Source organism: Cucumis melo, chromosome 2, assembly GCF_025177605.1.
Source record: "Cucumis melo cultivar AY chromosome 2, USDA_Cmelo_AY_1.0, whole genome shotgun sequence".
Taxonomy (NCBI): Eukaryota; Viridiplantae; Streptophyta; class Magnoliopsida; order Cucurbitales; family Cucurbitaceae; genus Cucumis; species Cucumis melo.
Window position 1 is genome coordinate 24,040,630 of NC_066858.1, and position 13,501 is coordinate 24,054,130.

General features: G+C 34.4%; 1 protein-coding gene across 16 annotated transcripts; it reads left to right on the forward strand.

Moving 5' to 3' along the window:
* Positions 1–780: 780 nt before the first annotated feature.
* On the forward strand, positions 781–10,783 carry LOC103494067 (uncharacterized). 16 transcript variants are annotated; one of them, XM_008455088.3, is made up of 28 exons: positions 782–1,012; positions 1,102–1,869; positions 2,140–2,251; positions 2,354–2,433; positions 3,302–3,457; positions 3,751–3,819; positions 4,033–4,155; positions 4,442–4,591; positions 4,678–4,809; positions 4,907–4,986; positions 5,216–5,310; positions 5,410–5,477; positions 5,760–5,849; positions 5,925–5,998; positions 6,086–6,193; positions 6,343–6,418; positions 6,626–6,762; positions 6,873–7,032; positions 7,125–7,304; positions 7,437–7,553; positions 7,729–7,884; positions 8,147–8,314; positions 8,438–8,550; positions 9,786–9,909; positions 10,045–10,140; positions 10,233–10,295; positions 10,379–10,410; positions 10,484–10,783. In XM_008455088.3, the coding sequence occupies exons 1-28, from the start codon at positions 854–856 to the stop codon at positions 10,485–10,487; spliced, it is 3,690 nt and encodes a 1,229-aa protein (XP_008453310.2). In that variant the 5' UTR covers positions 782–853; the 3' UTR covers positions 10,488–10,783. The 16 variants fall into 16 exon arrangements, 3 of the variants coding, with proteins under 3 accessions (XP_008453310.2, XP_016901422.2, XP_050937011.1); XM_017045933.2 differs by having other exon boundaries at positions 5,760–5,843; XM_051081054.1 differs by having other exon boundaries at positions 5,760–5,801; positions 5,924–5,946.
* The last annotated feature ends 2,718 nt before the right edge of the window (positions 10,784–13,501 follow it).

Genomic DNA, 13,501 nt, shown 5'->3' on the forward strand with positions numbered 1-13,501 from the left:
TAGCAGTTTATCGAGTCTTTCCTTGATTCAACTTATTTTTTCAATACGGTTTTTAAAATGTTGTTATATACTTAATTATTACTCATAAAAATGTTATCTATTATAATCAGCGATAGTTGTAAATGTAGGGATTATATTCAAAATAATTAAGTATATAGAAACATTTTTAGAAACGTGTACAACTCATGATGTACATTAAACTAAGTATTCTAATTGTGCAAATGTAGTAAAATTCGTTAAATTCCATCCGTGATTGATCATGTTGCAAATATTGTAAATTATGTTAAAGTTTATCAATAATAGGCCATGTTGCAAATGTTGGTCAATCACTGATAAATCAACAAAGTCTATCAACTATCGTAGAAGTCTATCATGAATAGATTTTACTCTATTTTTCATTTTTTAAAATTATTGTTATATACTTAATTATTAGAGATAATTACAAATATAGCAATTAGATTAAATATAGCAAAATTTATCAAATTATATTAATGATAAAAGTCTATTATTGATAGACCATGTTGTAAATATTGATCGATCACTAATAGACCATAAGAAACATACAGAATTCTATCACCAATAAATTGTGTTATATTTATAATTTTTTTAGGATATACTTAATTATTATTTTTAAAATATACACGAGATAAATTTTTTCTAAAATTGTTACCAATCGCTCTAAGAAGGCCCCATTAATTGGGCTTTACATGAAGAAGCCCAATGCAATAAAATTCACGGCCCAGGAAGTCGAGCTGCCTACATAAAACGTCGCCGGCGAGTGAATAGACCAATTTCCCCGCCAAATTCTCAGCCTTAACGGACTCCGGGGAGAAGCTTCAAAGAGAGACTAACAATGGAGGAGAGTGAGAGGGAAATTAGAATCAAAACCTTAACCGGAGAATCCATGACTGTTTCCGTCTCCGGCAACAGCACAATCGATGACCTCAAACTTCTACTCAGGCGGAATTTCCCCTCCGCAACCATTTCCCCCAATTTCCACCTATTTTTCAAGGTAATCTACATCCCTGTATCTATCTCTTACTATTCTTTTCTTTTCTTGTCTTGTTTTCTCTCCGACGATGCTTCGCATTTTCATTTCAGGGTACTAAATTGAAACCACAGAGTCAAATTAGTGCGTGTTGCATTGACCATGGCGAATTTCTAGTTCTCATTCCGTTTAATAAAAAGGAGTCTTCCAAGTCTCGGCTACGTGATCAATATGAACTAGAGTTCAGTGTTTCGAGCGGAACCTCAATTTCTCAATTCGCTGATTCTGCATGGTCCGATATGGTGCAGGATTTATCGTATTTACATGGCTGTTCTGTTGAAGGGAGGGAGGAAACTGTCTCTGAGAGTGAGAGAGCGAGTTCTGAAGTCGGAGAGGTGGATGCTGAACTGGAAGCGTGTTGTAGTACTAGTTCTTTGAGTTCAAAAGCCAAAGGAAAACTGGGTTTTGGTAATGATGGGTTGAATGGGAGTTTAGATGACGTTTTGAGGAACTTTTCGTTGTCTCCTACTGAGGGGTTTCTAAATGAACAAACCTGTGAAAGCTTTATTAAGTTTTTGGAATCGGTGGATTGTTTAACAGACCCACGTAATGGGAATTGTATGTTGGCAAAACAAGCTAATTCACGAAGTGGTAACAAAAGAGCTCCAAATAGCACACGTGGTTCTTCATGTCTATGTCCAACATGGTTGAAGAAGATAATGAAGGCATTTTCTTTCTTGAATGTTTTTTCTATGTTTCTTCAACTACAAGAGGAAATTATGACTGTAAGTCGATTGGAGCAAGCAATGGACCAGCTGCAGAAACGTAGAATTATGTTTTGTATGGAGGACATACATAACCTCTCTCGTCTGTGTCCCAAGGTACTTGATTGATTCCCATGTTCGTGAAAGGTTTCCAGGTTTAATGGGGATCATTATATCGTTATAATGAGGAATTGCAAAGAAATTCTTTGTTGTCATTTACAACATAAATGTATTAACGAGTGATATATAATGATATATAATTGTCAATTTGTAATATCTAAGTTTATTCAATTGTGTATGGATTCCTTGAGAACTCACGTGACTACATTATCAATCAATTCATGTAACTTGTAATCTTTTCACTAGTATATTCTCTGTTTGTACCAGGCAGTACATTTTGCAAGTGGCATAATGGAAGATACTCGTGTTCATAAGCTTATCATTATTATTTATTTGACCGAAAAAAATGGTCGACCAAAAAAGGACATTGACAATACTGGTAAGGTGAAATTTTACTTTGTAGAGACGCATTCGGTTTCGATTGGTCATTTGCTCTCATTTACCTCACATTGTTGCCGTGCATCATGCAAATCGTTCAAAGTGTCAATGGATGTCACTCCACTGAAGAGACGGGAAAGATCCTTTAAATTTTATCTTTGGGAGGCAATTAAGTGCCATATGGTATGTTCCACTATGTCTTGTTATTCGTTTGGTTTTGGGTAGTGTTATAAAATATTTTCACTTGGGAAGAAATCACTTTACAGCATCCCTGCTTCCATTCACGCCGTTGAAGTTTTATGTGATGAGTAGAATGAACTTATCATACTTCAAAATTTCTGGTTACTAGATGGTAATGCTACCATATATCTCCTCCTTCGCATCCCTTCTTATGCCCCAGCATTTCTGAACTTCAATATCCAGTTAGGAATTGTTGTGTCCCTTCTGGAGATAAAGATGGGTTTGGTATAGGGCTGAGATGAATCAGGAGGAGAGTATATGAATATAATTACCTTTTTGAACATGTATTTCCTAACATAAACAACAGCAATAGTGATAACGGGACCTGATTTTGTTCCTAAAATTTATATTAACAAGAGTTAGCCAACTGTCTTTGTGTGAAGAAAAATAAGAATCCACATTTTCCACTTTCCACTGGCCTTCGTGAGTACATCTGCTTTTGAACAAATGGTGTCAAATTCTAAGAATAAATTATCTGAGTTCTGATAATAGTTTTAATAATTTAGAAGGCTTTTCAAGTATTGCTATACTACGTATCAGTGGAAATGGGGCTAAGATCTGATCAGATTGGCCAATTAATCCAGCAATTGCTCTTTTTGGGCGGGATTCTCTCTTCCTGTCGCCCTCAGGCCGTACTATTTTTTTGGAATCTTAGTTGCAAGGTTCTTATAAAAAAGACTTACATTGAAGTCTCGAATTTTATCTATGCATTTATTTGGGATTCTTATCCAGCTACTACCATGTCACTATTCAGTATATCATTTTTATAATCAGTGTCCAATTATCTACAAATGGAATTAATGGAATGCAGCTTAAACATGGAAGCGGAAGAGAGATGTGTGTGCCTTTTTCTTTGGAAGCTTTAATCACATCAAATGAGACAGATGTGGATGGAAGTGAAACAAAGCGAGCAAAGAAAAGTGATACGGCTTCTTCAAGTTCTCAATCAGAACGAATACGATGTCATGTATGAAGTCATCCTTAGTAGTATATATATGTGGCTATAGAGTTCGTTGCTTCTTTTTTTTTTTTCCAAATTGCCAATGCAAGATCTAGAAGACCAAAAATGTTTTGAGATTTGATATTGATTTTTCTCCACAGGGTGTGTGATGTTTTAAAATTTTGTTAGCCTATAACGTCTGCTTGTTGTATTTGCTGATCAGTCACATTTGAGCATCAAATTTTATATCAACATTTTAATACAGCAATTCATGAATCCAGAAGTTCTACCTCTAATTTTGTGTTTATAATAATTCACAGGATACTTCAAAACTCTTGCCTGAGAATATGGTTGAACATCTTAAAAAGAGTGTTGGACCTGAGGGCCAGGTATGTAGATGAGGATGTGAATTGTGAAACTCGGGCTCAAATTTTCTTTAATTGATGGATAAGTTGATATGTTTAGTCCTTGTGTGTCATGATTTTGTCTAATGGTTTAGTGAGGTCATTCAATTAAAGAGTGGAGCTGGTATTTAAAAATGGATTTTCTATAGAATGTTTGTTCTTAGTTGAGAAGTATGATATCTATGATTCTGTAAACAGATAGTGCACGTCAATGATATCTTGGCTAGGAAAGCTAATTATGTGGAAATTCCGAAGGAACTTTCAAATAGTGTTGTATCGGCACTCAAATGTATTGGAGTAGCAAAATTGTATAGCCATCAGGTATGATTACTTTTTGTGCTTTTATTTTAAATTTTAACAAGGCTTACATCATACTTATTTCACTTTTAATTTGTGATGAGTAGATATTTGAGCTCATCTTGGTGCACTCTGTTCAACTCTTTTGAGATTATGAAAATTATGTCTTTTTATGTTGATGTTTGAGCTCTTCATGATGATAGTTCTGCGATCTCCTTGCCTCACTTGTGGGTTGTATGACTTATCTTATGTATATATTTCTTTTGTGTTCAATACTTGTTTCTGCATTTCTACTATACGAAATTGATAGGCGCGGTCAATAGAAGCCTCCCTATCTGGAAAGCATGTTGCTGTTGCTACAATGACGTCGAGTGGGAAATCTCTTTGCTATAACTTGCCAGTTCTTGAAGCAATGTCTCAAGATGTCTCATCGTGTGCTCTTTACTTATTTCCTACTAAGGTATGCTCTCTGCTCAATTATCCCATTAGTTGCTCCATACAGATTTATCTTTGTATTGAAATAACGAAAATCTTTTTCATATTTAGGCCTTAGCTCAAGATCAACTCCGAAGCTTGCTCGTCATGATGAAAGGATTTATTCATAACCTTAACATTGGCGTTTATGATGGGGATACATCGCAGGCTGACAGGATATTGTTGCGTGATAATGCTAGGCTGGTAATTTATGAAATCTTTTTTAACAACCACCCCCCTTCCTTCCCTGAACGTTATTCTGAAAACCAAATTCCTTTGTAAATTTTCTGTTTTTATACAGTTAATAACAAATCCAGATATGCTACATGTATCAATCCTGCCACACCACAGACAATTTAGTAGAATATTATCAAATCTTCGGTATTGTATCAAACTTTGCAATTCATCTCTGTTATTCATTGTTCATTCCATAGTGCCACATTCCATCTATTTTATCATTCTCTATCTATTTATGCCTTTTTCCTTATTTAAATATGTTGGTATTGCTGTCAGTACTGTGCATGCTATTTATGCTGATTTTTTGCACATTAAATTATCAGTATTGTGCACATTTACCTCAAGACTTTATTAGTTGATTATTTTTACTCAGGTTTATAGTCATTGATGAGGCTCATACTTATAAGGGAGCATTTGGATGTCATACTGCATTAATACTACGGAGACTTCGCCGAATATGCTCTCATGGTGTGCATTACCACCTTGTGTGAATGAAAATTGAGGGAGTTTTCCATAGAACAGTCAACTCTAATTTTGTTATAAAACAAAATCTGATTTATCATGCAGTGTATGGAAGTGATCCTTCCTTTATATTCTGCACAGCGACCTCTGCAAATCCCCGCGAACATTGTATGGTAATTGTTCTGACCATTGCTAAAACCAATTACTTTAGTCTAGATGTTTACTGGTCTTGAAACTCGTTTGAAAATGCCAAATATGAATGTTTTGTCTTAGAGATGCTCTTAACCTTCTAATTCTCTCATCTCATAATCTCATGTTTAGGTTTAATGCTGGCAATGATTATAGCCTTTGCATATCGTTTTCCCAGTCATATTCTATTGCTGTGAAATCAACTTCGAGTTTATTGTTTCTGAACATGTAAATGAATTAAAATATTCCCTTTTGTAATGCTTCAGGAACTTGGAAATCTGTCAAGCTTAGAGCTGATTGACAACGATGGAAGTCCTTCTGCCAGAAAACTTTTCCTCCTCTGGAATCCTGTTATGGTGCTCTTTGTAGGTCTGTCAACATAAATTTTCATGATAAAGTTATTCTTATTTTCCGTTGTTTCTGTGATACAGGCCTTGAAAAGTTATCAGAGAGGTATTGATTCTCCTCAAAGTACAAAAAAGAACATTTCATTCAAAAATCCAAGGCAAAAACTTTTCATATTTAGTGACTTCAGTGGACAAGGACCAATCAATCTATTATAACATTTTTAACACATTGTTTTCCTTTTCAGCCCAATTATGGACATTGCAAGGCTCTTTGCCGAAATGGTTCAGCATGGACTTCGCTGCATTGCTTTTTGTAAAACTCGCAAACTTTGTGAGCTTGTTTTATGCTACACGTAGGTGATCCTGATATTTTTATCCTGTTGCGTACTATTCTGAATTTTTTGTTTTAATATTTTATTTTATCACTTATGCCTACTGTTTCACTTAGCTGTTTAGAGATAGTTCCAACTCAAATTTGCAACTACTCTTTTCATTGTTATAGGCGTGAAATTCTTAAGGAGAGTGCACCTCATCTGGTTCAGTCTGTGTGTGCTTATCGTGCTGGATATACTGCTGAGGTTTATGAGATATTCTCTATTGTTGAAACTCAAGAATTAATTCTCTGTATGTTTATGTTTGTATTGTGGAATAGGAACCAGAATGTAAGAAATTTTGGTTTGGTCCCACCACAAAATTTTTGTTTGCTAGCTTCTCCCATGATATGATTGTAATTTAACTTGTCCATGAAGTGCTTAATTTTCTGAGTTGAAGTACAAACCAAGCAGGATAGGAGGAGAATTGAGAGTGACTTTTTTGGGGGAAACCTTTGTGGTGTTGCTGCTACAAATGCCCTTGAATTGGGTATTGATGTAGGCCATATTGATGCGACTCTGCATCTGGGTTTTCCCGGCAGTATTGCTAGGTGGAGTTCCTTAATCTTTTCTGTTGTCTTTAGTTTTTTGACTTGTCCATACTTTGGTTCTTTTGGTTTCAAATCTTTATATACCTCCATTGGGGTGTATTCTTTTCAAGCTTGTGGCAGCAAGCAGGCAGGGCAGGAAGGAGAGAAAAAACCTCTCTTTCTGTGTATGTGGCATTTGAAGGGCCTCTTGATCAATATTTCATGAAACACCCTGAAAAACTTTTTGGGAGCCCAATTGAGTGCTGCCATATTGATGCTGAAAACCAACAGGTTCCAAATTTGCTAAAAATGCTTTCAATTTGTACTCACTCTCTGCTTTGGTGAAGTTTTAGTCTTCATATTTCTGGATGCTGCTTTCATAGGTTCTTGAACAGCATTTGTTATGTGCTGCATATGAACATCCAGTATGTGTGGCTTATGATCAGAGTTTTTTTGGTCCTGGCTTAAACAATGCCCTAATGTCTCTGAAAAATAGAGGCGATTTGATTCCTGAGCCATCATGTGGCTCATCCAAAAGTATATGGAACTATATTGGGCAAGAGGTATATATTTTCTAAATTGAATTTTCTGTTCTTTTGGTCAATGGATTTTGTAAAGCTCACCAGAAATTGGATTTCTGTACAAAGCTGTGGCTAATTGAACTATTTTATGTTTCCATTTTTAATATTTTCTAGAAAATGCCTTCCCGCTCAGTTAGTATCCGAGCCATTGAAGCAGAGAGATACAAAGTTGTAGACCAGCGTCGAAATGAAGTTCTCGAAGAGATTGAGGAAAGCAAGGCTTTCTTTCAGGTGATTGCTGTTTTTGTATAAAACCCTTGATAAAGTTAATAAACAAAATCCTTTCTAATTTGTTATTCGAAGAGAATAACAAAAGCTGTCAGGCTGAATCCCTTTCATTTCTATTCATTGGTTTCTTGATTGCTCTATGAATCTAACAATATAGGTTTTCGGCTATGTGGTTCAGGTTTATGAAGGTGCTGTTTATATGCATCAAGGGAGAACTTATCTTGTCAAAAGCTTGAATTTGTCGACTATGCTTGCTTTCTGTGAAGAAGCTGATCTAAAATATTACACAAAAACACGCGATTACACTGACATTCATGTTATTGGTGGTAATTTGGTACGTTTGACTTATTAACTTAATGTTTTTTTCCTACTTTTCTTTCTGAAGTTTCACATTTGCATTTGGATATTATATCTTCTTAAATTTGGATTTTGGAGTGTATTTCTCTCTATTAGAATTGTAATTGGTTTGTTTCAAAGGGTTGGGGTGGCTTTGCCATTTTAGATAGAGAATGAGACATGAAATTAAACCTATAAAAAGCATTGTTATAGTGTCTTCAGAAGCTCTCAATTTTAATTAGTGTCATGTCAATAATTAGGCCTATCCTAAGAGGGCTCCAAATATTCCACCCCCAAAGACAACTGCACAAGCAAATGACTGCAGAGTTACCACCACTTGGTTTGGTTTCTATCGAATACAAAAAGGAAGCAATCAAATTCTTGACTCTGTGGATCTCTCACTTCCAAAATATTCATATAACTCTCAGGTGATATTTGAAAAATAAGGATACTCTCGACTCATTCTTTAATCAATTGGCCTCGCTATCAATTTTTCTCTCTTTTAACTCCCATTTTCCAGCTTATTTATTTTTCCTGGCAAAGCTGAACAGGCAGTCTGGATTCCAGTGCCACAATCAATAAAAGAAGAGGTGAAAAGGAAAAACTTTGACTTTCGTGCAGGCTTGCATGCTGCTTCACATGCCCTTCTGAATGTCGTGCCATTGTAAGTCTTGTGTTGTAATGTGTTTAATTTTCTTTAAAGGTATCCCTTTTGGACCTTGTATTGCCGATCATGTAAATATAGCAGGTTGTTGTAATGAGCGCCTGCAAGAAAAGGGGGTCAGCGGGTTAACAAGCTTCTCCTCAACCATCTACCTACATCCTCTAGGTGGGCCCTATTGATACAAAATGTACCCAAGACAGATTCTGTTCTGAAACTGTAGAGAGGGGACACCTTTGTAGATCATGGTCCTATGCTGCATGCATAGCATGGACCATTGAGGGAATCACAGAATAAGATATTTGGACAAAATCCATGGTATTTATCCTACCTAAAGTTACCGACCAAGCAAAAATTTGATTTTCTTCGGGGTTTGCAGGGTAAAGATAAGAAAGGCAGAAGGATGTGGATTAGACAATATATGTGCAAACAGAGATTTGGTGAATATGTATATCATTGAATTCCTTAGATTAGAAAGTTGAAAAGTTTCTGACAAAGCAAATTTAGTTAAGAAAATATCTTAATATCTTGAGTGACTGGAAGTGTTGGGTGCCAATGAAGATAAAATATCTATGCGGGCCAACTTAATTAGAGTCTCAATGCAGCTGAAAGGATGCAGAAAAGGAGCTCGTATACACAACTGCTACCTTGGTGCACCTTGACATGGAAACCGGGGGAGGTGATGAGACATTTAGTCTTCCAAAAAAAATCTCCGAAAAATTGAGCTACCATTCGGAAAGAAATCCTTTTATTTCAACTGTTGGCTTCCAGTCATGAAGGAATACAGAATTCCATGCTTGTGGGTATTAATTGCTTGGCGAAGAACAACTTGATCTAACTGATACGTGGACATGGTTTGGGTGGTTTGAGAGGAAAAGCAAGAATCACACGAATGCATGCCATCAAAGCATTACTAAGGGTATGGTTTGGGAGAAACAATAGTATATGCAATGGTAAGGTTAGCTGTTGAGGAGAGACCTTTGATTTGGCCGAATTCCCATGTTCTTCTTGATGTTCACTTTCTTACTCGTTTTGCAACTTAATCTCTTCAATTAAAACATGTTAGCTCCAACTGAGCAGATTTCTAACTTGTCTCCTTAAAAGTTGGAGTTTCTACCCAATTCAAAGAAATTATAAAGAGAAAAAAAACCTTCAAATGTAATCCGCTCTTTTCTTAATCCTATAACATATAAGTTTAGTAGTTTTTCAATTTCATCTCATCGTGTAGTCTCCTACAGACGCATAATATGCAACATGTCAGACTTGGCTCCTGAATGTGCAAATCCTCATGATACTCGCTATTTTCCAGAAAGAATTCTATTGTATGATCAACATCCTGGAGGAACTGGTATGTCTCTGCAGGTGAGCACCGTGTAACTTTAGCTGCTTCATTTATGCTGTACGTTAGGTGTGGTCAATGCACGAGGATTTCTAACTTCGTTCAATTTCTTATCTTTCTGGTTTCCAATACTAAGAACTTCACTGAACATGTAACAGATCCAACCCGTTTTCATAGAGCTGTTGAATGCTGCTTTTGAACTTCTCACCTCTTGCCGCTGCTTAGGAGAGACAGGCTGCCCTAATTGTGTCCAAGTCTGTTTCATTCTCTCTCTTAAGAAAAAAAGAAAGAATGTGTAGGTCAAGATTAAGATGTAACTGACTTTTTTTCTTTTGTTTTCCCCCAGAGTCTGGCCTGTCACGAATACAATGAGGTTTTACACAAGGATGCAGCCAGTTTAATCATCAAGGTTTGAACTTGTAATTATGGATCCTAATTCCTTTCTGCTCGTGCTGGTTATATGGAAATTAACTGAATTATTCATCCACTCAGGGTGTTCTGGATGCAGAGAAAGCATATTGCAGGTAAATTTTTGAATGCATGAATCAGACAGTGAACTACTCAGACTGTTTGATTAAACTTATTTTCTTATGTCAGGTAAACTCGGAAGTTCTTGGAGATTTGTATTTTCTTTCTTCTGCAAAAAATAGGACGTGGTTTCTTTTTTAGGATTGGTTTGAAAAGTTTCATTTCAATTCTGGATAGAAAAGAAAAAAAGTATTAGTTTTGCTTCTCGAGTCAATTACGAAAGAGTAATTGGGATAAAACAAGTGTATTGTAATATTGGTCAGTTTAGATAGTGTTTTTTTAGTAATAATAAATTGGGAATTAGAAGAAAATCTCTGGCCAGGAGAATAATCTCAGAATCTTCAAATTGAAATGTCACGTTTCCCATAATTCTAAACTGGATAGGGGTGTAATTATAATCTGGTGACAAGATATAATCCGGCTACGTCAGGTGAACTAATTTTCTCTTTTGATCTTCTTTAGAGGTCTTTTGCTTCAAGGAGGGAAGCATTGACGATTAAGTAGAGAATAATGGTTATTTTTTAAAAAACTTGTCTTTAAAATTCATGCATGAAATTCCTTCTCTTTCTAAATTTAATGAACTGTTTTGCATGGGGATGAGATTTTAATATAACTTTATCAAATCTCATTTTTATTTTATTAACTTTTAAGTATAGCTTTTTGGTTAAGGTATGTCCACTCCCTCACAAAGGTAATAGGTTTAGATCTCTATCTTTTATGATGTAATATTCTCTAAAGAAAAAAGCGAAAACCCCTTCAATATAGGATGGTGAAAATGGAGTAAATGAGGTTTGGTTATTGGTTTGGAAAGACTAATTATGTATCCTTACAACAGATACACACTTGCTATTATTCTACCAATGAGATGAAACGGTCTTAAGCATTCTCAAATGGACTGATTTCCATCAGTTTACTTGTGTTCAAGTTTATAGTTTTAACATTTACATGAGGGGAAGCAAACATGGCATTGGTGTATAATGAGAATGGTTGGCAAGTATTAGGATATTAGAAATATTAAATACATAGAGGTGCTTGTCTTTACTTTTGCGTATGAAATGAAGTTCATTAAAATACAATTGAATTGGTGTATGAATTATTACACCGAAGTCGTCCCAATTAAATTTCCTGCCATTTTGATGAATAACCCTATAGAGAAGGTGCTGCCTGAAATAGGCTTTACTGTGCTGGCGAGTGGCGACAGCACACCCTTGGGGGCAAAGGCCAAGCCCAACTGAGCTCGTCACCTCTGCTCCATTGACTTGCGAATTAGTATCTTCCATTAACTAATCATTCATGTTCCCGTTTATGAACATTCTTTGGAGTTTTTTGTTCTTTCTTTTACCCTATTTACTAGGTTCGATTTTAATCAATTTGGCTGGCTAGTGGATATCTATTATTTCTACTTTTAAGACTAAGAAGTTTGAGATTTTGAGTTGGTGTTTGATTTCGTAAAAACACTAATCTTTGTTTAAAATTAAAGAATTGTTTTGAAGTTTTTAAGTTTGAGTTCATAAATTTGGAGGTGTTGTATCCAAGCTAGGAAGTATGTGTTGTTTATGATGCACAAGTTGTCTAGTACGGAATTTTAGAAAACATTGAAAAGTGAAAGTCGATTGGTAGATGAAGTTTTTTAATAAATGTGCAAATTTTATCGATAAAAACTTTTAAAGTTGACAGAGTTGAGTTATTTAACACTTTTTTCTTGGAATATATTTTTAAATTGATAAAGTTAATGTATTGGTATTTTTGCATGGTCAATTTACATGTAAATCGACTATTCCAACAAAATCAGAGAACTATGCATCACATTTCCAATTATTGGCCTTTGGGGGCTAAGAAATTTATTACTTGGACCCTCTATTTAGCTCAACATGTCTAAAAATGAATGTATTTATTTCTTACGAGTTCAACTAATATGTGGTTGGAAATTTAAAACTTTAATTTATGTATCGACGTAAATTAGTAGAGACATATCTAGGTAATCTGAAATGTCCTTAAACTAATTAGTCATTTGATTTCTAAACGTTAGCACTTTTAGTCATCAAGTTTCAAGATTAGTTTCAATATAATCTAGTCACATGTCGTAATTTTACAATTAAAATTTGGGTTTTGTTTAAATTTATTCCTTAAATTTTAACTTCAATTTTACATTTAAAATAATTTTGAAGTGAAAATTTAATTTTAGTTTTAATAAATTTAGCAATTTGATTAATTATAATTAATTAGTATATACTTTAGGAGTTTTTTTTTTAAATAGAAAAATTTGACAAACTATTTATATTTTTCCTAACAAAACTATAAAAAGACACTTTTTTTAAACTATAAATTGTAAATATTTTTTCAAATGATTTATTTTGACAATTTTTTTATCTTAATAAGTATTAAAAAATAAATGATAAATTTTTTTAATATACTTATAAATATATTAAAATATTCATTATGATATGCTAAACATTGTTGGTTGTAATACATTATTATATTTTATAAATACTTTAGTTTATTTTAACAAAAGTTTTTTTACAAGAGACATTATAAAAAGGTTAGAGAATTGTGCCGGTTTATAGTATTGATCGGTTTTTGTTTTCACATTTCAAGGTCACCCTCTGTCGGTGGAAACAAAGGAGCAAAAGCAAAAACTTGAAAGTACTCCAAAAGATGAGTCAAACCACTTTTGGGAACGTTGAAAAAAGTGTTGTTGAAGAAAACCAATGGGAGTAGTACTACTACAAGTTATGAAATCCCAATAGTAATTTCAATTTAGGTTAAAATATCACTATAGTACTTTTAAAATAATTTTCTTTTTATCAAAATTAGTTAAATAACAAGAGGTTACATTCAAATGAAAATTTGAAATTTATAATAAAAACGCTAATGTAACAAAAAAAAAATCGACAACATAGACAAGACCAAAATTGTATTTTAACCCTCGAATGAAATGTTGAGTACTTAAAATTTGTTGTGACACCTTTAAACAGGGCAAACGAGAAATTCAATCTCAAGAACTTTTTTACCCAACTTATTGAAGAAAAAGAGTTGAGAGGCCTAAGGAAGAAAATATAATTAGCTTTCATAGTACTCTGCTTAGAT

Excerpts from the sequence above, each read along its gene's own strand:
- LOC103494067 (XM_008455088.3), top strand. The coding sequence starts at position 854 with ATGGAGGAGAGTGAGAGGGAAATTAGAATCAAAACCTTAACCGGAGAA. Across the intron at positions 2,434-3,301 it reads AGGCAATTAAGTGCCATATG|CTTAAACATGGAAGCGGAAG; the intron begins GTATGTTCCACT and ends AATGGAATGCAG. Across the intron at positions 10,296-10,378 it reads CAGCCAGTTTAATCATCAAG|GGTGTTCTGGATGCAGAGAA; the intron begins GTTTGAACTTGT and ends TCATCCACTCAG.